General features: G+C 42.5%; 2 protein-coding genes across 5 annotated transcripts; one reads left to right on the forward strand and one right to left on the reverse strand.

Annotated features, from left to right (window-relative positions):
* Positions 1-802: 802 nt before the first annotated feature.
* Positions 803-4,177, reverse strand: LOC127448917 (bladder cancer-associated protein). 3 transcript variants are annotated; one of them, XM_051711864.1, is made up of 2 exons: positions 4,024-4,177; positions 803-1,718 (listed from the first exon to the last, which is right to left on the reverse strand). In XM_051711864.1, exon 2 carries the CDS (start codon positions 1,597-1,599, stop codon positions 1,336-1,338), a length of 264 nt encoding a protein of 87 aa, XP_051567824.1. In that variant the 5' UTR covers positions 1,600-1,718; positions 4,024-4,177; the 3' UTR covers positions 803-1,335. The 3 variants fall into 3 exon arrangements, with proteins under 3 accessions (XP_051567824.1, XP_051567826.1, XP_051567825.1); XM_051711866.1 differs by having other exon boundaries at positions 4,028-4,125; XM_051711865.1 differs by having other exon boundaries at positions 3,994-4,089.
* Positions 1,726-24,612, forward strand: LOC127448914 (transmembrane protein 74B-like). 2 transcript variants are annotated; one of them, XM_051711860.1, is made up of 2 exons: positions 1,726-3,092; positions 22,767-24,612. In XM_051711860.1, exon 2 carries the CDS (start codon positions 22,816-22,818, stop codon positions 23,491-23,493), a length of 678 nt encoding a protein of 225 aa, XP_051567820.1. In that variant the 5' UTR covers positions 1,726-3,092; positions 22,767-22,815; the 3' UTR covers positions 23,494-24,612. The 2 variants fall into 2 exon arrangements, with proteins under 2 accessions (XP_051567820.1, XP_051567819.1); XM_051711859.1 differs by lacking the exon at positions 1,726-3,092 and adding an exon at positions 21,816-21,982.
* The last annotated feature ends 1,865 nt before the right edge of the window (positions 24,613-26,477 follow it).

The raw sequence follows: 26,477 nt of genomic DNA on the forward strand, positions 1-26,477 counted from the left end.
CTATTTTTGTGCATCTAACCAAGATGTGTATCAAACACAAATTATTTTGGGTTCCATCTTAATACCTTTATCCATCCCTAATGAAAAATTGACCTTGGTTTTACTACAGTAAACATATTTTAACCATGATATTTGTGGTAAAACCATAGTAATAATACGGGAAATTTCAGCTAATAAAATTCTTCCAAAAAAAAATAAATAAATAAATAAAAATTAAAATGGTAGATTTGTGGTACAGGTACTATGGTTACTGCACAGGTTTATTTTCTTAAGGGCATGTTTTTAGGTGGAAACCATGGTTTTAAAACAAACTACTCATGTACCACAAATTAACCATGATGAATTAAAAATTTAGGTCTAACCTTTTTTTTTTTTTTTTTTTGCAGAATGACTAATTTACCATAGTTTTGGTTTTCCTGTATTAGTACTATGGTTTTACAACAAATATCAGTTAAAGTATGGTTACTGTAGTAAAGCCATGGTAAATTATGTGGTTATGGTTTCAATAAAAAATATCATAGTTGAACTATGTTTACTTTAGTTAAAAAAAAAAAAAAAAAAAAAAACATGGTTCATTTTCATAAGGCATGGATAAAAGTATTGCGAGGGAACGCTAAACTATAACAGCAAATTAATCTCTAAAACAGCCCATGGTGCAAAACCTTTTCAGACCTAATAAAGAATATTACAGCAGCTTATGAAATTAGCAGCATGACATCCATGCAGAAAAATTCTGATTCTAACCCCAATTTAAAAAATATCAGGACTAAATGCAGATTTATGATTCAGCCACATAGCTTGCTTTGATCATAAGAAACTTTATTGAATTAAAAGTTGTGACAGCATTTGAGCTAACTCAGCAGTGTAGAAGCAAGAGCCCATCAGACGAAGATGCACTCCACGCCTTTCGCTCAACTTATATTCACCTCTGTTCTCTTAACACTTGCATTCATACTGATTATTGACACATGAACAGAAACCCAAAAATCGCAATATACAAACTTTTACACACTCACAAATTATCGACTACCCTTTGGAAACAAACTCAGCATCCAGAAATGAAAGAATGTGCATTGAACACAAAGAGAAAGGAACCCTAGGGGTAACCCATGCAAGCATCAAAAATCCTTAACCAAAGGCGAGATGCCCCTGTGCCACTGGGAACAGATTCATGTCAGGGAACGAGGGCAGTTTGTTATGAGTTGCAGCGGGACCGTGGATCAGTTGTCAATGTGGGTACAAATAAGTGAAATATCTCAGCATTTCTTGTGGGTTTTTGATTCACAGTCCAGATTGAGATTGACCAGGGTCTGTGTAAAAGCGCCATTGGGACTTCTAGGTGCCCACGATGTTGGGGTCATGTGCTGAGTCTGGCAGTGGAGAGTCGTGGCAGTGATACAGAAAGCAGTTTCCCCAGCAGCTGTAGCAGATTAGAAACAGAGCAGCCAGGAAGACTAAGGCACAAATGGTACAGGGCTTCCTCTCCAACAGGAAGCTGAGCAGGTAGAAGCCCATGAACATGGAGTGGTTGAACCACAGGGCCGGATTCAATGGTTTAGGGATCAAGAGAACCGGGAGTAACCACTGGAGGCAGTACATTGTGTCTACGTGTGGGGCGGCCTAGAATGAGCGCAGAAATCTGACGTGACACTACACGATCACAAATCCCTTGTGTATCAGCAAGGGATTAGACTTGGTATCCAAATACCAGGCGAGACCTTTGGAAAAGGAGAGAAAGAAAACAATTCAATACCTATAGTTAGATCATTTCAAGCTTCTTTTAGTCAAACAAAATCATACTCATTTACTAGTAGTCAAAACCATATAAGGCATGAAGGTTAAAGCAAGAAATTTTGCACCAGGGTAGTTGTACCAGCTGTGCGTAAGGTCTTACGTAAGTCGGGATGTAAAGTTCACACTAAGGGTTTAGTAACTACTAGTTAGTTTGTAACTAAGTCAGTGCATAATTTGGTTGCACCACCTGTTCTTAAAGGTGCACTCAGTAATTCTAATCCAATACAATTTTGTCAAAATCTGCAAATATCTCCTCACAGTCTGCTAGCTGTCCATTCTGTGGGTGGGCTGAAAAAAATCTAGTATTTGTATACAGCCCTGGCTCTGAAAATGGGACAAAAAACAAAGTGGATCGGACCGATCCACACAACACTACTCCAGCCAATCAGCAACAGGTGGTGGTCCTTGCACATGCACAGGATGGGGGGTGGGGGCAAAGCGAAAGAGAACGACTAGAAAACAGACCAAGAGAAAAAGGTCAGATGAATATAAGCTACAAAAGAAGGATGGGAGGGCTAGGAGCCGCGTCAAAATCGACAAGGCTTTTCAGCGGTGGAGAGACCTCCGAGAGGTAAAAGGCTTGAAGACGGATGCAGAAGTTGTTCTTTTTCTTCTCGATAGATGAGTAACATAAAATATTGCTATGTTTCACAGAACCCATATATGCTGCTGTTGCGATGTTAGATTTAGTAGCAGGAGAGTTGTGAGTGTCTGGAGCTGGTGTGCGTAAAACCGTCTTGAGTGCATGAATTTGGGGGGCGGAGCTTCCAAAGGAGCACTAAAAGGAGGGGTGTGTTTGCTTTGGCAGTGGAGTTGAATATCAACAGTGTTTCTCAGGAATCGATGAGTGCACCTTTAAGGCAAGACTTAACTAGTAGGTTGTAAGCTCTCCGTAAAGTGATGCGTAGTCGCATGCTATGACGTTTACCTGTATTGATCCAATAAGCAGCCTTCAAATTTGTACACAGAACTGTTAAAAGGCTGTGAATTTCAATTTGATGTTCAAACCTTGTTTGCTCAGGTAACTGTCAGCTGTAATAAATTATATTCCCATTAAAATACGATATGTAATAAAAGTAGATCTGATAAATAGTATATTTGCCCTGTGTAAATAATATATAGGAACTGTATCTAAAATAATTAAGGGGTGATAGGTAAATAAATACTAATACAACTGGCTGGAAAAATAGATATTTATTCATTTTAATATCCTATATATTTTGTATGTTGAAACTTGACACAGGCCGACACATCCTGAAAACTGCACGATCGGTTTCATGCTGAAGAGCCGCTTAAAAGTAAGTTTTCTCTTTCGTAAATGTAAACGAGTGTAAATGTCAACATCATACTGTATTTCGAAAGGACTGAAGCCTGTCACGCAAAACATGAGCTCATTGATGTCATAAAATATCAGTCTGCTTTTTTATGCCAACCGTTACTCCTGGTCGTATTTAGTAAATAGTTAGTGTATAAGTAGGGTTACGTTCTACCTAAGTTTAATGGTGCAACGCTCAAATGTTTAATAGTGCGTAAACTGTGACTTAGTGCCCATTTACGCCACAACTAGGCTAAGCTGTAGCTTACGTATAGATGGTGCAACCGAAAGCTATTTTTAGTTCATGGCCTTGAGTTCTAGATGGCGAAATATGAGACTAACATGACAGCCAGTGACAACACATCAGTAAATACTTCAACTAATATTTGACTAGTGATGTTAAAAAAATAAAGCAGTGTCAAATATTTCATACGCAAGCATAACAGCTCACTGAAGATGACACATTTATTTAATAAAAAAATAGATTAACTTTGACAACAACTAAACATTTAAAATGTTTGCCAAATGTAAAACATATAAAACATACATGGATCTAATAGACGTAATAAACTGCCACAATTAAGTGAAAAACAAAAGTTTCCCATTTAGAAATATATTTTACACAGATAGCAAAATAAACAAGAGCTAAAAATTCGATATTAAGTGTGTCGTTACCCTTCACCGTGAATAATAAACAACATTTCAGGTTGTGCGTTTTAAATGTATCGACGAAAAAACAAGTTATAAACAATAAAATCACAGTGATGTCTAACCGGATATCTGGCATGCGTTAGCATGTGGCTATGTGTTAGCAGCGAAATAAACCTAATCAAAAATGTACAAATATACGAGTGTGCCAGTCTGAAATAAGCAAGCTTGAAAACCTGAAGAGGCACCAATAATACGATTCAGACCTGCCATGCTTCAAATTCAATCCTGATCTCGCATAGAAACCGTCGCCATGTCTTTCTTGTAGGCGATCGCGTAGATTTGAGCAACTCCAGGGACCCCTTGTGTCTCGCAAGTGCCTGATCAAAATTCATAAACCTTTCTTCTTAAAGATTTACCTAATTTAAAAAGTTTTATGAACGACAGATAACACAATTCTATGGAAATCTGCGTATGGGCCTGCAAATGACACACTATGCCATGTAGTGTATGAATTTTCAAAGTGTAGTATCGTCCCAAATGGAACACTTAACTTTTTAACATTTTTTGTATGCGCTATGGCTAGCTTTAGCATGTTAGCCAACCTCAGTTCAACAACTGCATCTAAAAAAAACGTACATATTCACACAGAGTGGGGTTAACTAAAGTTTCACTAGATGCTACATTCTTCGTTATTTACAACTGTTTTGTCAGGCCAGCACAGAGCACAACAGTGCCCGCCTACTTTTCCAGTCGGCTGGTTTCCTTTAGTATTTTTCCCATTAATTTTTGGCATAGGCTGGTCATAAAATGCTCCTTAAACAAGTTGTAAGCCATGAACCAAAAGTATTTGAAATTCGGACAAAAAGACAGAAGTGCAAGACTGTGTACTAACCATCTTTCATGAGGGCAGGAACTACAATCCAATGAAGCATTGCGAATGATGCAATTGAATAAAAAAATGATGGGAATATATAAAACTACTGATTTTAGGTTGTTGTTTATAAGTATAGAAACCATATATTTTAAGTTTATTGCAAAATATTCCAATATGTACAAATTTATAAGTAGTTTGAGGGTGAAGGGAGACAGACTCGGTTGCATTATTCAATGTACACTCGCTCCTGGGCTCGTTTCGCGGGCTTTTTTGGCCTTCGTTCTTCCATTGGTGAAACTTACTCTGCTGGACTATGGGCAATGTAGTTCTTCACCAGGAATTCCACAATCAAACACTATTTTTAAACAATGAAGTTGAAATAACGCTGTCTGATGGCTTCAACAGAAGCATACCCAGATAGCAAACTGACATAGAATCAGCGTAGAATCGATATCTCTCGCAGCAACGAAACGACGTTGAACTCTGACGTTGATTCCACATCTTTTTGCTCATAGAAGTCACGTTGAATCTATGTCTTTCACGCCATTGAAAACTAACTTAAAATCGATCTAATTCGTTTGCTTACTTGCTGTTGAAAAGATGTTGAATTCAGTTGGGTGAAACAACGTCATAGAGTCAACACAGTTTCAATGTACAGTATAATCAATCTAATTGGTTTGCTAACCTGATGTTGAAACAACGTTGATTTCAGTTGGGGGAAACAATGTTATACAATTAATATATTTTATACTTTTGTTTTTAAAATCCCAAATACTTTACTATTTTTACTAATACTATTTTTCTTCAAAGGTGTTCTGGTGAAGAAAGAGAGTCATACACACCTGGGATATCATGAGGGTGAGTAAATGATGAGAGAATTTTCATTTTTGGGTGAACTATCCCTTTAACCATGGTATTTGAAAACCATTACTACAAGATTTACCTTGGTTACTAAAGTCATGTATGCTACAATTTTAATCAAGTAAAACCATGGCTAATTTATTGTAAGGCAGTAATAATAAATGGTTAGTTCACCCAAAAATATAAATTATCTCATCATTTACTCACATAATTTACTCCCAGGTGTGATTGACCTTCTTTCTTCTGCAAAACACATTTGAAGAAAAATATCTCAGCTCAGTAGGTCCTTAAAATGCAAATGGATGGTGATCAGATTTTTGAAGCTCCAAAAAGAAAAGACAGTCAGTATAAATGTTATCCAACCGACTCCAGTGGTTAAATTAATGTCTTCAAAAGCGACATGATCGATTTTGGTGCGAAAAATATCAATATTTAAACGCTTTTTAACTATAAAGCATCGCTTCTGGTCAGCAGCAGTATGTGCTTGTGACAAAATTGCATAGGCATTTGAAACACACGAGAACTGACGCACATGCGACACACACGGAAGTGCATCGCTGTTTACAAGTGAGTAGGAGGAACGCTGTACAGAAGCTTCATTGGTTTTGGTTTAGATTTGTATTTGAATCTGTTTGTTTACTCACAATTGTGCATTTGTGTGCTTATACTGGATGTCTCAACCGAGAGAAAAACGTGAGATTATGTCCGTAACATGCCAACGCGAATTTGTCACACAAGAGAACGTGAACTCAGCGCTCTCATGAATACGTATACTGCTGCTGGCCAGAAGCAATGGGTTATAGTTTTAAAGTACTTAAATGTTTATCTTTTTTGCACCAAAAGTGATCGTGTCACTTTAAGAAGCATTAATTTAACAGCTGGAGTCATATGAATGACGTTTATGCAGACTATCTGTGATTTTTGGAGCTTCAAAAGTTGGATCACTATCCACTTGCATTTTAAGGACCTACTGAGCTGAGATATTTTTCTGTTTTTCTTAAAATGTGTTCTGCTGAATAAAGAAAGTCAGACACGCCTGGGATATCATGAGGGTGAGTAAATGATGAGAGAATTTTCATTTTTGGGTGAAAATTCTCTCATCATTTCATCACATATCCCCACTGCCCGATTCAGGCCGGGTAGACAACTGGCCTGCCCACCACTCCCCCCCATTTCTGGAAAGGAAGTCTGTGGACCACATTGAAATTAAACTGCTGAAGAGCCAGATACCAATGGATGATCCGTGCGTTGGTATCTTTCATGCGGTGGAGCCATTGGAGTGGAGCGTGATCTGAGCAGAGAGTGAAGGCCCACCCCAACAAGTAGTACCGGAGAGTGACCACCCACTTGATGGCAAGACACTCCTTTTCAACGGTGCTGTACTTAGTCTCCCTCAGCGAGAGCTTGCGACTAATGTACAGCACCGGGCACTCCTCCCCCTCCACCACCTGCGAGAGCACCGCCCCCAGCCCTCTATCTGAAGCGTCCGTCTGTAACGGAAAAAGGAGAGAGAAATCGGGTGAGTGTAAAAGCAGCCCCCCACAAAGTGTAGCTTTAACTTGCGTAAACGCCTGTTGACACTGCTCTGTCCACTGGACCAGGTCTGGAGCTCCCTTTTTAATGAGATCAGTCAGTGGGCTGGTGACGTCCGAATAATTAGGTACAAACCTCCTATAATAGCCAGCCAGCCCCAGGAACTGTCTCACCCCCTTTTTGGTCTTGGGTCTCGGGCAGGTCGCAATCGTCGCAGTTTTGTCAATTTGGGGACGCATCTGCCCATGGTCCCCAGATACTGTACCTCCACCCATCCAATTGCGCACTTCTAGGGGTTTGCTGTGAGTCCTGCCCATCGCAGCGATCTCAGAACTGCCCTCAGATGCTGCATGTGCTGCTTCCAATCATTACTGTAAATGATGATGTTACCTAAATAGGCAGCGGCGTAAGCCGAATGCGGTCTGAGGACTCGGTCCATGAGGCGCTGAAACATAGCCGGGGCCCCAAACAAACTGAACGGCAGCGTCACAAATTGGTGCAATCCAAACGGGGTGGAGAAGGCAGTTTTTTCACGGGATATTGGTGTCAAGGGGATCTGCCAATAACCCTTTTTCAAATCCAGTGTTTAATAAAATCGAGCGGTGCCCAACCGATCAAGCTCATCAATACGAGGCATTGGGTACACGTCAAACTTAGAGACCGCATTGACTTTTCTATAATCTACACAGAACCGTACAGACCCATCGCTCTTAGGAACCAGAACAACCGGACCACTTTTTTCTTGTGTTCAGGTAGTTGGTAGGGACGGCTACGTACCACTACCCCCGTCTCGATATGGTGCTCTATGAGGTTTGTATGACCAGGCAGAGGAGAAAACACGTCTGCAAATACTTCCTGCAACCTGGCCACCTCTGTGACTTGATACGGTGAGAGGTGGTCTCCACAAGTGACCAGGGCGATATGATTAGGTTTTGTGATCACCTCCGGTCCGAACTCCACCCTCTCTGGAACTACCATAGCCAAAGTCACAGTGACTGCCTCCCACAATAATTTCAGGAGGTTGAGGTGGTATATTTGATGTGCGCCCCCTCTATCGGTTCGTTTTACCTCATAATCGAGATCTGTCACTCGTTGTGTGACCTCAAAGGGCCCTTGCTACTTAGCGAGTAATTTGGAGCTCGATGTGGGAAGTGACCCGCCATTGGATTATAGTGAGCTGCCTGGAATAACATTTCCCGGCAGCTCTGCGGTATTAACAGCTGGGTTGTATCCTCATTTGTTTGAGCGTCCTGCGTCACTCGAAATTGCAACGTTTAGCTGGAGTCGCTGATCATCAATGACTTTCACTTGGTCAAGGGCATGCCTAAGGTTTTGTCTCTCAACTGCTCTAGAGGGAAATCCCTTTCAGGAAACCCCCGGATGGCAGAAGGGGCTTAAGCCTCCCCCTCCCTCATGTCATCCTGATGTGGAGCTGATGAAGATGGCCCCGACTCTGTCTCCCCTGCCAAAGCATTGCACATTTCACATCTAGCCGCTTTCTTGCAGGACCCATCCGCACATATTCCCTTTAACACATTTTCAAACTCTGGCCAATTAGTTCCCAGAATTAGTGGATAGGTGAGGCGGAAACTAACTGCTGCCTCCACTCAATGCTTTTTCCCCTGAAATTTGATAACGAGGATCACTACAGGGTAGTTGTGAATATTCCCATGCACACACTTCACCCGCACTCTTTTGTTTGTGCCCAAAGCCTCGTGTTGAACCAAACATGGGTGGATAATGGTCTGGTTGCAACCCGTATCTGCCAAGGCTTGATGAGTACTCCCCTTGACACTTACTGGTATCCTGTACCCTCTGGCCCGATCGGGGGGAGCCGTGGAGTGTCGGGGATCCAGACCACAGTACCCAGCTCCATCACAGGGCATTGATCCCGGAAGTGCCCCGGATCCCCGCAACTCCAGCAGGCTGGCCCAGGCGCTACGCCCTCACCTGCGTCGGTGGGCACATCCATCTGAGGGTTTTGAACCAATTGAAGTTTTTTTTATTGAACTTGCAGTACATCCTCCCAGTAATGCATTACAAAAATCTAGTCTTGAGGTCATGAATGCATGAATTAGTTTTTTGGCATCAGCAACAGAGAGCATGTGTTGTAACTTAGCAATATTTCTGAGGTGGAAGAATGCTGTTCTACAAACATTGGAAATGTGATTTTCAAAGGACAGATTGGTATCAAATATAACACATATGTTCTTTGCTATAGAAGATGACATAACAGTACATCCATCAAGAGTCAAATGATATTTTAGCTGCTTATTTTTAGAGGGTTTTGGTCCAATAATTAGTACCTGTGTTTTGTCAGAATTGAGTAGAAGGAAATTTCTGGCCATCCAATCTTTGATTTCATTGATACACTCTGCTAATTTGTAGAACTGTGAAATTTTGCCGGGTTTAGAAGAAATATAATGTTAGGGATCATCGGCATAACAGTGGAAACTTATTCCACAATTCCTGATAATATCTCCCAGGGGAAGCATATATAAGGAGAAAAGCACAGGCCCTAAAACGGATCCCTGTGGCACTCCATACTTTTGTTTGATTTGACAATTCCTTGTTTACACATACAAAGTGGTAGCGGTCTGATAAAAAGGACCTGAACCATGCTAATGCAAGTCCACTAATGCCAACAAAATTCTCCAGCCTATTCAAGAGAATGTCGTGATTTATGGTGTTGAAGGCAGCACTAAGATCTAAAAGCACTAGAAGAGAAATGCAGCCGTGATCAGATATAACTCCGATAAGTGCAGTCTCTCTACTGTGATGGGGCCTAAATCCTGACTGAAATCGTTCATATATACCATTTCTCAGTAGAAATTAACATAGTTGGGAGAACACTACCTTTTCTAGTATTTTCGACATTCAGTAAATGGGAGATTTGAAATCGGTCTATAATTAGCCAATTCGCCAGGATCAAGCTGTGGCTTCTTAGTAAGCGGTTTGATAACTGCCATTTTAAAGTTTCTTGGGACATGTCCTAAGGATATCGAGGAGTTAATAATATTAAGAAGAGGTTCTGAGATTACAGGGAATACCGCTTTTAAGAACTTAGTTGGTATTGGATCTAACATACATGTTGTGGCTTTTGATTTTTTTGATACGTTTTGTTAGCTCTTCATGACCAATGACAGCGAAGGATTGAAGTTGCTTGTGAGGAAAATTATGAAACACTGTTTCTGAGGTGCTGTGACAGTTGATTGCATAATTCCAATTTTATTTGTGATGATTTCTATTTTATCAGTAAATAAATTCATGAAGTCATTACTATTGTGCTGCGACGGAATATCTGGTTCAGTCGAGGCTTTATTCCTAACCAGATTAGCCACAGTACTGAATAAACACCTTGGATTGTTGTGGTCATTTTCTATGAGTTTGCTAAAATATGCTGACCTGGCAGCTTTTAGTGCCTGTCTGTAGCTACAGACACTATCCTTCCATGCACCACGAGATACCTCTAATTTTGTATTCTTCCACTTGCGCTCCATTTTCCGAGCTGCTCTCTTGAAAGCATAAGTGTGATCATTGTACCATAGTGCGGGGCTTTTTCTTTAATTTTCACTAACAAGAGCACTGTCAAGAGTGCTAGAGAAGACTGTATATTTTCTGTTATTAAATTAAGTTCTTCTAGACATTTTGGATTACTGAGTATGTGAGACAGTTCTGGAAGATTATTAGTGAAGCTATCTTTAGTGGTTGAAAGAAAAGTTCTACCTGAATGACAGCATGGTGTAGATTGAGTGGCATTAGCTGATAGCAGCAAACAAGAGATGAGGTAATGATCTGAGATGTCATTGCTCTGCGGTAGAATTTCTATAGTATTAACATCAACTCCATATGACAGAATTAAATCTAGCATATGATTATAGCGATGATTTGGTCCTGTCACATTTTGTCTGACTGCAAGAGAGTTGAGAATATCAATAAATGCTAATCCCAATGTGTCATTTTCATTATCTATGTGAATGTTGAAGTCACCAACAATTAAAGCTCTATCTACAGTAACTACTAGATCTGATAGAAAATTAGCAAATTCACCAAGTAAATCAGAATACGGCACGGGTGATCTATACACTGTAGCAAGGGCAAAAGATGACAGTGTGTTTTTTATATATATATTTGACGGTGTCACATTAAGCATTATTACTTCAAAAGATTTAAACTTATATCCTGTCCTCTGAGTAACACCCAAACTTCACTGTAAACTGTAGCAACACCTCCTCCTCGACCCTTGAGACGAGGCTCATGGTTATAACAATAACCTGGGGGAGTAGATTCATTTAAACTAATATATTCATCCGGTTTAAGCCAGGTTTCAGTCAAACAGAGCTTATCCAAACTATGATTTGTAATCATTTCATTTACAAATAGTGCTTTGTTTGAAAGAGATCAAATGTTTAGTAGCCCTACCTTTATATGATGTTTATCTTTATTTTATTTTATTTTTTTTAAGTTTGACCTTTAGCTAATTTTTTCTAAATGATTTAGTGGGGGATTTATGTTTGGTAGTTTGGGGAACAGACACAGTCTCAATATGATATCTAGTTTATACAGTCTCTATGTGTTGTAGTTTATGTGACCTGTGTGATGTCTCAAGGCAGCTAGAAGATGTTCGGATTAACCAGTTTGTCTGCTTCCTGACCTGGGCCCCAGTTAGTCAAATACTATCACTATTAAGACTATGAGCCAAATTACTAGAGAGGAGAGTGACACCTTCTTGGAGGGATGGAGTCCATCTCTCTTTAGCTCTAAATCCTATGCTATTCTCCGGACACCACTCAGACATCCAGCCATTCAGTGACACTAATCTACTATAAACCTTGTCACCACAATGAGCAGGGAGGGGCCAGAGCATATTACAGTATCTGACATCATTTTTGCAAGTTCACACACCTCTTTAACATTATCTTTAGGGATCTCCGACTGCCGAAGCCGGACATTGACATGAATAACATTTTTAGAAAATCTACATTTAGCATTAGCCAGCACTTGTAAATTTGATCTGATGTCAGATGCCTGAGCCCCCGAAATGCATTTAACAATAGTGGATGGAGTCTCTATTTCCACATTCCTTACAATAGAATCACCTATTACTAAGTCTCTTTCAACATGATTCTCACTGAGTGGGGAGAAACGATTGGAATCCCTAACAGGAACGCGAGAGTGGTTTGTTGCTTTGTTGAGCGAGTATGCCACAGAGACGTCACCCAAACGCCCTGCTGCGGGGGCTCTTCAGCCAGAACCAAAGTGTGTGTGTTGCTCGCTGTACTGCCCGCATCCGAAACAGTATCTACCAGCTTCTCTTTCTCACTGACCTCCACTAGCGTTCGGATGAGTGTCTTTAACTCATTAACCTTCTCCGTCAGCCTGACTAATTCCTTACATTTATCACATGTGAATCCCTCACTGCTGACGGAAGAAGCTATAGTAAACATGTGGCATGCAATGCAGGAAGAAATAACATGAGCAGATGCCATGACTTACCACAACTGTTTGTTGTTGTTGTTGTTATGGTTGTTCTTGAGTGGCGAGAGATTGAGACCAATGTGGTTCGATATGCTTCCTGATCAGCAGATTTCTGAGATTGATGCAATAATCCATGTAAAATACAGAGGAGAAAACGAATGCACGCAGTCGAGACGCAAGATGTAGACAAGTGGAAAAAATAAAAGAAAAAAGAGAAAATACACACAGTTGAAACAGTAGAAATGTGAAAAAAAATGAAGAATGTGGTAAAATGATAAAGGATAAAACGATGAATGTATAAGAATAAGCAATGCTAAGCAGGCTAGCAAGCTACAAACACAGACTCGTGCAGTGTGCCGGCAGCAACCCGGTATCAAATATTATCTGGTCACAGGAATATTTCCAATACTATAACAACTCTTATGATGCCTTTAAAACCCTATAAAGGTTTTTGAATCCTGGGCGATACAGCATTTGAGAGGCTGAAGCGAGGAGCAGTGAGTAAGTTGGCCAAAGTTCTGTGAAAATTATTGAAAATAGAGTCCCTGCAAATACTGAGGTCATATGACTTTGTATTAAAACTCTAGCATCAATTCACAATCTTAATTTAAAGTAAAATGGCAGCATTGTGAGAAGTCCACTGACCTCATGTCAGATGTTCCTACCTTTTACATGGTGTTTTCATGAAAAATAGGCTACATACTACAAAATTGTCAATAAAAGCAGTATGTTGAAGAAAAAAAAAACTTGAAAATATAATATTTGGGCCATAATATGTTAGAAAATTGCAACAAATTAATTTATTTTCAGAAACTACTTTATGTGGTATTGTTAGGTTCTTGCTCTTTTAAGGGTTAATTATCAGCAGGCTTACAAAATATTTTATAAGTACTTTTTTCTGGAGTAATTCATGTGCATCAGTAAGTGTACAGGCAACATTTATTTCCATTGACATCTGTTTTTTGGTCTGCACTATGTATGCTTCATCCCCCCCAACCAAGTTTCAACATAGAAGAAACTTTATGGTTTCTACCATATCGTTCAGCGGTACATGTTGATGAATCAACCTCATTTCGAATATAAAGTATGTTCTATTATCGACCTAATAACGTTCTGATGTACCGACCAAATATTGAATGTTGATTCAACATTGTAAATTGATCAACAACTGATCCCAACCAATATAACTAAAAATAGACATTGAATCCATGTCTGCTTGCTATCTGGGGATACAATTGATGAACAACTTTAGATCTCAAGGTAGGTCTTTCTTTAAAGGTTTATAAGTTATTGTTGAAAATCAATTCCTCTATGGAAAAAATTAATGGGGTTTTTACTTCCGGCACCAGACTATAGCGCACTATTGCTGTTAGGTGACTCCGCCCCTTTTTGTACACACGGCAAGGCATGAGGCAGAGTTCCACACTCCATTTTGACAGTTGAAAAGTGCATCATCCGGGTACTTATAGGACACTTCTTTTTGATGCATTTTCTGTGTTAACATACTACTCACTCTACTTACAATACAATATGATGTAGAATAGTGCAGAAGCGTGCAGTTTGGGACACACTTTGGGTGTTTGCCATTAATGCAATTGTGCTTAATGTAACTGCAAGGATGGAAAACCTGTTAAGATCACTAACTGGTAATTGTCTGATGTGTTTTGCTGACAAATATGCCTACACCCCGATGTCCTTGTACCGTCACCTGGGTTTTATTGCTTATGAAGGCATTTGTGCATCCCTCTTATTCTGACTCATGGTAAATTATTAGAATTGGTTTGAGAATGTAATATGTGTTGGTTTTATATACAGCTGAATTAGTCCTCTGCCTGCATAGTCAGTTAAACATAACTCAAGCATCCGTTCCAAATAAACATGGGAAGGAAAAGTTAGTTAGCATAATGCTCTTTTTTTGCAAACTGTGTACCAGTGGCCAAGAACATTGTTTCCCTATCTGTCACTCACTCGACATTGTGTCGATGTAGTGACACTAGGGGTCATTCTTGGGAGCCCCAAACACCTCCGCTTTTTGAAAAAAGACCAATGGGAATTGGCCAGTGGAATTTGCATGCCACTCCCCCGGACATACAGGTATAAATGGAGCTGGTATGCGAGCACTCATTCAGATTTTCTCTTCGGAGCCGAGCGGTTGTGATCAGCGAGCTGAATTACTCTGCCGATCCATTCACCTCGAAAAGCTGTTGAATTTCGGTGCATTACAGCGGCCTCTTGTACTGGTGAAGTGCAGAGAATGCCCCTGGGCGCTTCAGCAGCTAAAAGAGCATATTCTTCCTACTAAAAGAGTATATTTTCCCTTCTTAAAAGAGTGGCATTAACGGAGAGCATCTTTTTAAAGATGCCTCACTGTTTGTGTGTATTTCCTGGTTGCGGTCATTACCTCTCCTCTTCCAATGGCCACGATCGCTGTCTTACGTGCTTGGGCTCTGCCCACGCGGAGACAGTGTTCGTGGACGGGTCATGTTCTCACTGCGAGAGCATGACAATGGAAACTTTGCGGTCGCGGTGGCTTCCCGCCTCGGTTCTTCTACCTACGGGTTTGAGGCCATGTCGGTTAGCACTGGGGGTGATTTGGAGACCCCAATGGGTGCTACTCTGCCGTGTAACTCCCCACGGACCTCCCATTCCCCAGTACGCTCATTTACCCCGCTGGGATGAGACCGCCGGCTCGTCTCAGGACGAGTTTGTGATCTCGTTTCGGCGCTCGCGAAGTGGATGAGCTCTCAATTGCAGCATCGAAGAGCAGGCTGTCCAATCTGATGCTGAGGACTCGACTGGGCTCCCACCTTCGGGTGTGGTCGCCCAGTCGCAGCCTGATGCGCAGCTGGCAGCCATGCTTGCCCGGGTGGCTGCGTGTGTCGGGCTGGAGTGGAACCCTCCACCCCCCGAACCCTCGCAGCCTGATGATTGGTTCCTGGGCCTGGAGTGCCACTCACGGCCGTGCCCCACCCCGGTCCCTTTCTTCCCAGAGGTGCATGAGGAGCTCACGAGGTCGTGATGGGCACCTTTCACTGCCTGGATCCGGTCTCTGAGCTCCTCCGCTCTCACTACCCTCGATGGTGGGGCTGCGAGGGGGTACTCAGCGATTCCCCAGGTGGATAAGGCGGTTGCGGTGCACGGCCATGGGGTTCGAGCCCCCTTGAAGTGGCGCCTCAAGCTCTGCCTCACCACGAGGCCGCATCCGCCGGTATTGTCCCCTTGGTCCCCCTCACCCGGAGTTTGGACGTGTGGCTTGCACTTTCCAACCCGTCGCAATGGCTGACACGGACTGTCCGACTCGGCTACGCAATTCAGTTCACCAGGCGCCCGCCCAGGTTCAGCAGCATCCGCTTCACCTCGGTGAAGGGCGAGAATGCCACTACCTTGCGTGCGGAGATTGCTACCCTTCTACGGAAGGGTGCGATAGAGCCTGTCCCTCCGGCCGAGATGAAGGATGGGTTTTACAGCCCCTACTTCATTGTACCAAAGAAAGGCGGTGCGTTGCGGCCAATCTTGGACCTGCGAGTACTGAACCGGGCCTTGCACAGACTCCTGTTCAAGATACTGATGCAAAAACACATTTTAGCGAACGTCCGACATCAAGATTGGTTTGCTGCGGTAGACCTGAAGGACATGTACTTCCATGTCTCGGTCTTACCTCGACACAGACCCTTCCTGCGGTTTGCTTTCGAGGGCCAGGCGTACCAGTACAAGGTCCTCCCCTTCGGCCTGTCCTTGTCCCCTCGCATCTTCACGAAGGTCGCAGAGGCAGCCCTTGCCCCGCTAAGGGAAATGGGCGTCCGCATCCTCAATTATCTCGATGACTGGCTAATCCTAGCTCACTCTCGGGATGTGTTGTTTGTGCACAGGGACCTGGTCCTCACGCACCTCAGCCGACTGGGGCTTCAGGTCAACTGGGAAAAGAGCAAGTTCTCCCTGGTTCAGAGCATCTCTTTTCTCGGCTTGGAGTTGGTCTCAGTCTCAATGACAGCGTGCCTCACGAACAAGCACGCACAGTCGGTGCTGAACTGTCTGAAGGCATTCAGACAGAAGACAGCGGTTCCACTGAAACTTTTTCAGAGGCTCGGGTTGATGCATATGAGACCGCTTCAGCACTGGCTTCAGACTCAAGTCCCGAGATGGGCATGGCGCCGCGGGACACATCGTGTGGTCGTCACACTGATCTGTCACCGCCTCTTCAGCCTTTGGACCGACCTTGCATTTCTACGGGCAGGGGTTCCGCTAGAGCAGGTCTCCAGACTCCTCCAAGATGAGATGGGGCGCCATATGCAACGGGCACACAGCCACCGGCTCCTGGACTGGCCCGCGGCTGCGTTGGCACATTAACTGCCTCGAGTTGTTGGCAGTACTACTCGTCCTGTGGAGGTTCCAGCCATTGATCCAGGGCAAGCACGTGTTGGTCCGGACAGACAACATGGTGACGGTAGCGTACATCAACCGTCAAGGCCGTCTATGCTCCCGTTGCATGTCACAACTCTCCCACCATCTCCTCCTCTGGAGTCAGCAGTGCCTCAAGTCACTGCGAGCCACTCACATCCCGGGTGACCTCAACACCGTGGTGGATACGCTGTCAGGACAGGCTATGCTCAGGGGAGAGTGGAGACTCCACCCTCAGGTGGTCCAGCTGATTTAGAGTCGATTCGGTCGAGCACAGGTAGACCTGTTTGCTTCCCGGGAATCCTCCCACTGCCTGCTTTGGTACGCCCTGACCGAGGCACCCCTCGGTATAGACACGCTGGCACACAGCTGGCCCCTGGGATTATGCAAATATGCATTTCCCCAGTGAGCCTACTTGCACAGACCCTGTGCAAGGTCAGGGAGGACGAGGAGCAGGTCATCCTAGTAGCACCCTACTGGCCCACCCAGACGTGGTTCTCGGACCTCACGCTCCTCGCGACAGCCCCCCGGCGAATTCCCCTGACGAAGGACCTTCTTTCTCAGGGACGGGGCACCATCTGGCACCCGCGACCAGACCTCTGGAATCTCCATGTCTGGCCCTTGGACGGGATGCGGAAGACCTAAGTGGCCTACCACCCGCGGTGGTAGACACGATCACACAGGCTAGGGCTCCCTACATGGCGCCTGTATGCCTTGAAGTGGCGTCTGTTCGCTAAGTGGTGTTCTTCCCGATGCGAAGACCCCCAGAGAAGCCCAGTTGGATCGGTGCTTTCCGTCCTGCAGGAGAGGATGGAGGGGCGGCTGTCCCCCTCCACCTTGAAGGTGTATGTGGCCGCCATTTTAGCACATCACGATGCAGTGGATGGTAAGTATTTGAGGAAGCACGACTTGATCATCAGGTTCCTGAGAGGCGCTAGGAGGTTGAATCCCTTCAGACCGCGTCTCATCCCCTCGTGGGACCTCTCTGTAGTCCTTCGGGGTCTACGGGGAACTCCCTTTGAGCCCCTGGAGTCAGTTGAGCTTAAGGCACTCTCTTTGAAGACTGCCCTCCTGACTGTGCTCGCTTCCATCAAGAGGGTAGGGGACCTGCAAGCATTCTCTGTCAACGAATCATGCCTGGAGTTTGGTCCAGGTTACTCTCACGTGATCCTGAGACCCCGACTGGGCTATGTGCCCAAGGTTCCCATGACCCCTTTTAGAGATCAGGTGGTGAACCTGCAAGCGCTGCCCCAGGAGAAGGCAGACCCAGCCTTGGCGTTGCTGTGTCCGGTGCGTGCTTTACGCATCTATTTGGATCACACGCAGAGCTTTAGAAGCTCCGAGCAGCTCTTTGTCTGCTTTGGTGGACGGCGGAAAGGAAGCACTGTCTCCAAGCAGAGGATCGCCCACTGGGTCGTTGACGCCTACATGATGGCATATCACGCTCAGGACGTGCCGCCCCCCGTGGGGTTATGAGCCCACTCTACTAGGAGTGTAGCGGCCTCCTGGGCCCTGACCAGTGGCGCCTCTTTGGCAGACATCTGCAGAGCAGCGGGCTGGGCAACACCCAACACCTTTGTGAGGTTCTACAATCTCTGGGTTGAGCCGGTTTCGTCCCGTGTATTGTCAGGTACGAGCAGGTAAGTTCCGGGACAGCTGGCCAGGTGTACCGCTTGCGCATAGCGCCTTTCCCCTCCCTTGAGCTGAAGACGTGTGCTTTTGACTCCAGTCGTGTTCACAAGCTGTGATCCCTGGATGACTTTCCTCCTTAGCCCTGTGGCAGACGAGTTTGCGGAGAAACTCGCTGCTGGCCCAGTACATGTGCTAATTAGGCCCTGTACTGGGGTAGGTGCTCCACATGTGCTGATTCCCCGTAGGTGACCCCATGTGATATCTTCCGCTAAATCGTTTCCCTGTTGGTAAACTGCATCTTCCTTGGGCAGAGGCCCCTCTGCCCCTGGTCACCATGTTTGTAGAAACTCCTCCCCCCTTGGGTAGGACCTACCTTGCGACTTCTCCACATGACATACTCCCGACAAGACTCTGTAAGACCATGTGATGTATTTCCACTCAAAATACCCCCCCCCCCCCGGGCGGGGTGTGGTCTCCGAGGTGTCTTCCCCTTGGGAGTGACACCCCCCCCGACGTAGACATTTATGGCCCCCAGTCGGTTAACAAATTCTAATCTTTAAGGGGAGAAAAAAGAGGAAAAGAGGCCATGGCTGGGCTAGCCTGTCCCTATTTGTTGGGCAGTCGACTTGTTCCCGAAGGACCGTTCGACGCTCATAAGAGTGTTGGGGAGGTTATGTGATGGCCTGGTGCACTGGCTACGAGGCACACAGCGGTCTGCCCGTCTTGCACCGCCAGTCCATGTAACACAGTTCAGCTAGTTGGCATTTTGTATAGGGACCCTTAGTGTCACTACATCAACACAACGTCGAGTGAGTGACAGATAGAGAAAGTCCTGGTTACTTTTGTAACCTCCATTTCCTGATGGAGGGAACGAAACGTTGTGTCCCTCTTGCCACAACACTGAACTACCCACTGAAATGGGCGGGACCTTGTCTCGGCTCCTCAGCACAAAACCTGAATGAGTGGTTGCATACCAGCTCCTTTTATACCCGTATGACCGGGGGAGTGGCATGCAAATTCCACTCGCCAATTTCCATTGGCCTTTTTTCAAAAAGCAGAGGTGTTTGGGGCTCCCAAGAGTGACCCCTAGTGTCACTACATCGACACAACGTCTCGTTCCCTCCATCAGGGAACAGAGGTTCTGAAAGTAACCAGGAAGTTATGTGTCATAAACTCAGTATTCTTATCTTCACTACGAGCATTTAAAATGATCAATGTCTTCTGGTGTATGAAAATAACAAGAGCTTGAAATGCTTGATGAAACATTTGCTTTATATCTATTTATAATGAGAAGGATGCACTGGATTTGGTGTTTGTAAAAGTGTATATATGCAGAGATTATTTAGCAGAGATGGGCCACTTCTGCAGTGGAGGAAAAAGTTGTGTAAATATTATTCATTGGAAAGATGGATTAAGAAACATGAGTCTCTTAGTCTGAACCACTCAATAAATAACGCACAGTTCATGTTTTAAGTGTCAATGGTAATCTCAGCATTTCATCAGAATTTTCAGGACTAGATGACATTAAAAAATGGTGTAGATTAAATAGAAAAGTAGACAAGTTTTGATTGGAAAACCAACATGTCTGGTCGTGCAGTTGAACAGAATTTACAGCAGATCATCTGGTGTTGTTGCCATAGCACATGAAGCTGAGAAGAGGGCACTGGGCCAAGCAGCTAAATACTGTAGCATTTTCATATATGCTACTGGGTCCTAATTGCATGCCATTTTGCACCTTGATACAATTATTTAGAATTTCCCAAATCTTTTGCTATTACTGGCAATGAGAGTACAATAAAATGCTGACACACATTTAATGCAGATTATCCATAATATTGTTAGTGTTGATGGGTAAAGAAAATAATTTAAGGCTAAAAATTTTTGTTGGCCTGTATGTATAACCCAATAACAATTTTAGCCTTAAACATATTATTTGTAAACATTGTTTAGCACGTTAACCTTAATTCGTATTTTCAATTGCATGGCATATATATATATATATACATATACACCAATCAGCCACAACATTAAAACCACCTGCCTAGCAGTAGCAGATCCTTTAAGTCCTGTAAGTTGCGAGGTGGGACCTCCATGGATTGGATGTGTTGGTCCAGCACATCCCATAGATGCTCAATCGGATTGAGATCTGGGAAATTTGGAGGCCAAATAAACACTTTGAACTCTTTGTCATGAATGCCAGGACCCAAGGTTTCCCAGCAGAACATTGCCCAGAGCATCACACTGCCTCCGCCAGCCTGCCTTCTTCCTATGGTGCATCCTGCTGCCATCTCTTCCCCAGGTAAACAACGCACATGCACTTGGCCGTCCACATGATCTAAAAGAAAACAGGATTCATCAGACCAGGCCACCTTCTTCCATTGCTCCATGGTCCAGTTCTGATGCTCACGTGCTCATTGTAGGCACTTTCGGCGGTGGACAGGGGTCAGCATGGGCACTCTGACAGGTCTGCGGCTACGCAGCCCCATATGCAGCAAGCTGCGATGCAATGTGTGTTCTGACACCTTTCTATCATGGCCAGCATTCAGTTCTTCTGCAGTTTGTTCTACAGTAGCTCTTCTGTGGGATCAGACCAGACGGGCTAGTCTTTGCTCCCCACATGCATCAGTGAGCCTTGGGCGCCCATGACCCTGTCGCCGGTTCACCGGTTGTCCTTCCTTGGACCACTTTAGGTAGGTACTAACCACTGCATACCAGGAACACCCCACAAGACCTGATGTTTTGGAGATGCTCTGACCAGGTCGTCTAGCCATCACAATTTGCCCTAGTCAAAGTCACTCAGATCCTTACGCTTGCCCATTTTCCTGCTTCCAACACATGGAATTTAAGAACTGACTGTTCACTTGCTACCTTATATATCCCACCCCTTGACAGGTACCATTGTAACGAGATAATCGATGTTATTCACTTCACCTGTCAATAGTTGTACCGTTGTGGCTGATCAGTTATATAAAGCTCTGGAAACGTTAAGAGACCACTGCAAAATTACCAGTTTCTCTGGATTTACTATTTATATGTATGTTTTTGAGTCAAATGAACATTCTTGTTTTATTCTATAAAGTACTGACAACATTTCTCCCAAATTCCAAATAAAATCTTACCCCGGGGGGCGTCTTCCCCCATCTTACCCTACCCTATATCCACATTCCCGAACGAGGACATCTTAACAGTCACCGGTGAAGCTGATCCGGGGAAAGAAAATCGGAAGGTGCAACTACATAAACAAGACTAGGCTAGGCTATACAGTATGTGCACATACTGTGTACCCATTTACGGCGAATTTGACATGTTGCTTTTCTTTTCCCCCTGAAAAATGAACGCGTTTTTTTCGCGCATGGCTAAATCTTCCCCCGAGATCTCCATGGAAAAGGTCTTTCTCTCAGCATCTCACCGTTACTATGATATCTGTGGAGCGATCGCGCCTGAAGGTAGGAGGGTGTACCATACTCTTTCCAATAACATTTACGAACCGACACCAATGAAGCAATGCTATGATAATCTATAAAAGCTTTAACGCTGATCAGATTTGTCTTTTTACACGTTAGTTGCTATTTATTATAGCCTACAAAGAAAAATAAAACCGCTTGAGGTGTTGCAAGGTCATTTCGAAAATAATAAACGCACATAATGCGTTAAAGCAGACACGTGTAAATAATATGTCGATAATATCATAGTTTCAGCGCGCTCGAGAAATTTGATTTTACGCGCACGCTTACATTAATACTAGGGTGTTTTAGTGTTTTGACCATGTTCCCGCCATACTGGTTGATATGTGTTTGATAAGCAATTAGGCATTACGTTAGTCAAATTTACCACGGATTGAATGCACAGCGGGTAGGCTAGTATTTGACGTTGACAAACTGGTAATTTGTCAACGAACATCAACAGGGCTTAATTTGGCTGATGAGTTGATGTTGCATTGGTGAACAGCTTTAACACATTTAGTATTCTACACTTTAACCATGTCGCATGCTCTAAAACAAAATAAGATTTTTGTCAAACTGGCTACTAATCATATTTTAAATATTGGGGAAACTACTACATCGCCATTATAGTAAAAGCAGAGCAGACAATGCTGATAATGTGATGGTAACCAACTGTATGACAGTTGTTTGGTGTTTAACGTCTCGGGCACGTTTATTTCACGCTTTTCTGGCACAAAACGTAACATAGCCTATATTCTTTTTTTTTTTCTTTTTTTTTTTTTTTTAGGTGAAACAAGAGGCTTTTAATTCAACATGACTGCAAGCGCTCGGTGTCGATGGAGTCTCTGAACGCCGTGGAGCTCCGTGAACTGGGGGATGGGAGCAGGCGAGAACCTCATCAGGCCTCTTCAGGACCGCGGACAGCGGCCGGCATTGAAAACGCGTCGTTCGAAGATGAGGAACGAGGAACGAGGATCCGCGTTACTCCCAGAACACCTGGACCTGCATCACTGCCTATTCAAAGAGACGTGCCGTCACCGCGTTCCGAAGAGGAACCTGAGCTCGAGTATCACGACCATTCGGTGGATTACGGGTTCATATGCGCGCTCATGTTCCTCGTGAGCGGAATTGTGTTAGTGGTAATCGCCTATACGATTCCCAGAGAGGCTAAAGTCAACCCGGACCAAGTGACAGCACGCCAAATGGAGAAACTGGAGATGTACTATGCGCAACTCGGTTCTCACCTCGACAAATGCATCATAGCGGGACTTGGTTTGCTTACTCTGGGAGGAATGTTGTTATCTATTTTGTTAATGGTGTCTATATGTAAAGGGGAGCTGTATCGACGGAGGACTTTCGCCAGAAGACCCATGAAATCGTACGGATCTATTAATATGAGAATGAGGCAGTTGGCTGAGGGTGACGGGCGAGAAACGCTCGTGGAATGTGAACAGAACGCCACCTCGGACGCCACGAACGGTAATCGAGCTCCTCCTGGAACGCAAAACACGTAGCACAACCGAATCACAAATGTCAAAAAGACTTGCATTGTCTGGGGAAATTTTAAAGATCAGATTTGGAGATGTGTGGATTTAAGTCCATGTCTGTTTAGCACTACGTTAATATTCCGGGTTCAATAAAAGTTAAGCTCAATTGACGGCATTTGTGGTATATTGTTGATTACTTAAAAAATTATTATTACTATTATTATTATTATTATTTTTATTATTTATTATTATTATTATTTTTACTCGACCCACCTTTGCTTTATAAAAAAAAAAAAAAAAAAAAAAAATATTCTGGGTTACAGTGAGGCACCTACATTGGAAGTGAATGGGGACAATCTTTAGAAATAGCCTCAAAGTTTCAAAAGTATACTAGCCACAAGACATAAACATGTTAAAGTCGCTTACTAATCTGTTCTGTGTAAAGTTATCCAATTTTACAACTTCGTTGACAGCGTACAATTTACGCCATAAAACCTGTAATCCCAGTAAACAATGATTTAAACAACCTTGCAGCTCAAATAATAAATGAGTTTTAACAGAAGAATTAATCTGCTTTTATAAAATTATAAGATTCACACTTCTGCATTTAAACCCTCCAAAAATTAGCCCCATTCACTTCCATTGTAAATACCTCACCTTAAACTCGATTTTTGCTTTTTATTTATTTTATTTTTAAGGAGGGACGAGTCGATTTAAAAAAAATAATAGTAATGAATATTATGCCATGAATGCTGTTGATTGAGATGAACTTGTATTAAATTGTACTTGTATTGTACTTTTATTATTCTTTAAGTCCATACTTGCATACTCTAAAAAGTAATAAATAAATAAAAACTTTTGCTGATGTACGCATTTGAAATCGACATTCTTTATCTTCCGGGAAAACTAACAAAACATATTGATGACATCATCTTGCACTTGTGGGCGTTCCCAAATTTTGTCCAATAAAATTCTTGCTAGAGTGAGAACCGGCAATAAAACAAGGAGTCTTGCTTGGAGTCTTTACATTAGACTAAAACATTTCAGCTGCATTAATTGCAGAAAACTGCGAGAAGAAACACTCAAAAAATATTTCAGTCAAATTTAGGTAGGCTATGACAAATTTCCATCAAACTGAATTGAGCCATTTTGAACAAAATGTTCATATTATGAATAAAGCATTATATTAAGTAATTAAACTGAAATACGTCACATTCATGCTTAATTTATGACAAAGTAGATTATTTAATCTATTATTCAGTTCAGTTTGATGTTCATCTGTCATGCAGTTAAAATGTGTAAATCAATAGACTGAGGCCATATCCACACTAATACATTTTCATTTAAAACATATGTTTTTCCCTAACTCATTTTCCAAAGCATGTGGTTAAGGAGATTGTTTTCTAAACGCTCCATTTTCGGAAGAGGAAAACACTGTTCTTGTGTGGATGAGTGGTGTAAATGTTGCAAAACTGGCTGAAATATTTTTTAAAGTAAAATACAAATATAATATTTAAAGAATGTCAGTACAGTGCTGCCTTGCAAGTAGGCTACTAATGAGTTTTAACCAAGCTGAAAGAATTTGTGAAACACATAATGTGACAATTGGTGCTTAAAGTGAATTTCAAAACTCAAAAAGTTGACAGAAAGCAGACCTTTGAATGAAAGCACAATGGTCAGCGGTCATAAAAGCGTAATATAACTCAACATGCTGCAAAATAAACTACCATCAGCTACAAAACTTGAACTAAATGTCTGTGTAGTCTACAACATCACTTAAAGACACTATGAGTGGAATATATACAAGTTGTTTTTATGGATGCAATATGCCTTAAGACATTAAATATTTAATCTTGTTTGCATTTGTATAATGTTAGTGTTTTGTTTAGGACATTGATGTATATGTGGTCATACACTTGGTCAATGACAGAGACATATGAATGCTAATCATTTTGAATTAATATCAGTTTTACAATATCTGACATATATAGTCATTTTGTAGATTTGGACTGAAAGACATTTGTGCAGTAGAAAATATAGGCCTATATATTGCCATATCAATGTTTAGGTTAAACAATATACTTAGTTGTTGTTTTCTCAATAGACAACTGACAAAACAGATATAGGCCTACTTTATGCTTTAATAATATGCTCACCCCTTTTAAGACAAAGTTATTGTAATAGCACATAAGCAAAGGACATTATGACCACATTTGACATTCGTGTGTAGCCTACTTGATTATAAAGCTGTCTGAACCTTGGCTTCATTTTCCAGCTGGGGTGCTGGCTATTTTAAAGAGCACTGTTAAAAAAAAAACAGCAAGATTGTAATCAAACTAAGCAGAAACCTAAGAACAGCAGATGTATTCTTCGTATTAAATGTAGTAAAGATTAACCTGTAATATTATATTTCTGGATGTGAGGTATTAGAAGATATGTACATAGTATATTGCTCTGTGCAGTACAGCTTTATACTGGCAACTGATGAAACTAACACAAATAGTAACTAGAGTACAAACCCAGGCAAAAATAACACATTGTAGAAATACAAGGAAAGTATCAAAAGCATTTTTCAAAAGTGCACTTGATTAACTTCATAAGACATGATTTCAAGAATCAGGAAGCATGTATTTGTGTTTAAGGTCAATGTAGAATTAAGGTGGTTATGATTTCTTGTTTTCTTTGTGTGTGTGCAAATTTAAAAGAACTATATTATAATGCTCTTAGCTTAAAGGAATATTCCAGGTTCAATACAAGTTAAGCTCAATCGACAGCATTTGTGGCATAATGTTGATACTTAAAAAATTAATTTAGACTCATCTCTCCCTTTCTTTAAAAAAAAAAGGGGGTTGACAGTGAGGCACTTACAATGGAAGTGATGGGGCCAATTTGTGGAGGGTTTAAAGGCAAAAATGTGAAGGTTATAATTTTATAAAACCACAAAAAATAATTATTATTTTAAAACCTGTTTATTATTTGAGATGTGGCAGACTACACTGTTCTAGGCAGAT

This window comes from Myxocyprinus asiaticus, chromosome 12, assembly GCF_019703515.2.
Source record: "Myxocyprinus asiaticus isolate MX2 ecotype Aquarium Trade chromosome 12, UBuf_Myxa_2, whole genome shotgun sequence".
Classification (NCBI taxonomy): Eukaryota; Metazoa; Chordata; class Actinopteri; order Cypriniformes; family Catostomidae; genus Myxocyprinus; species Myxocyprinus asiaticus.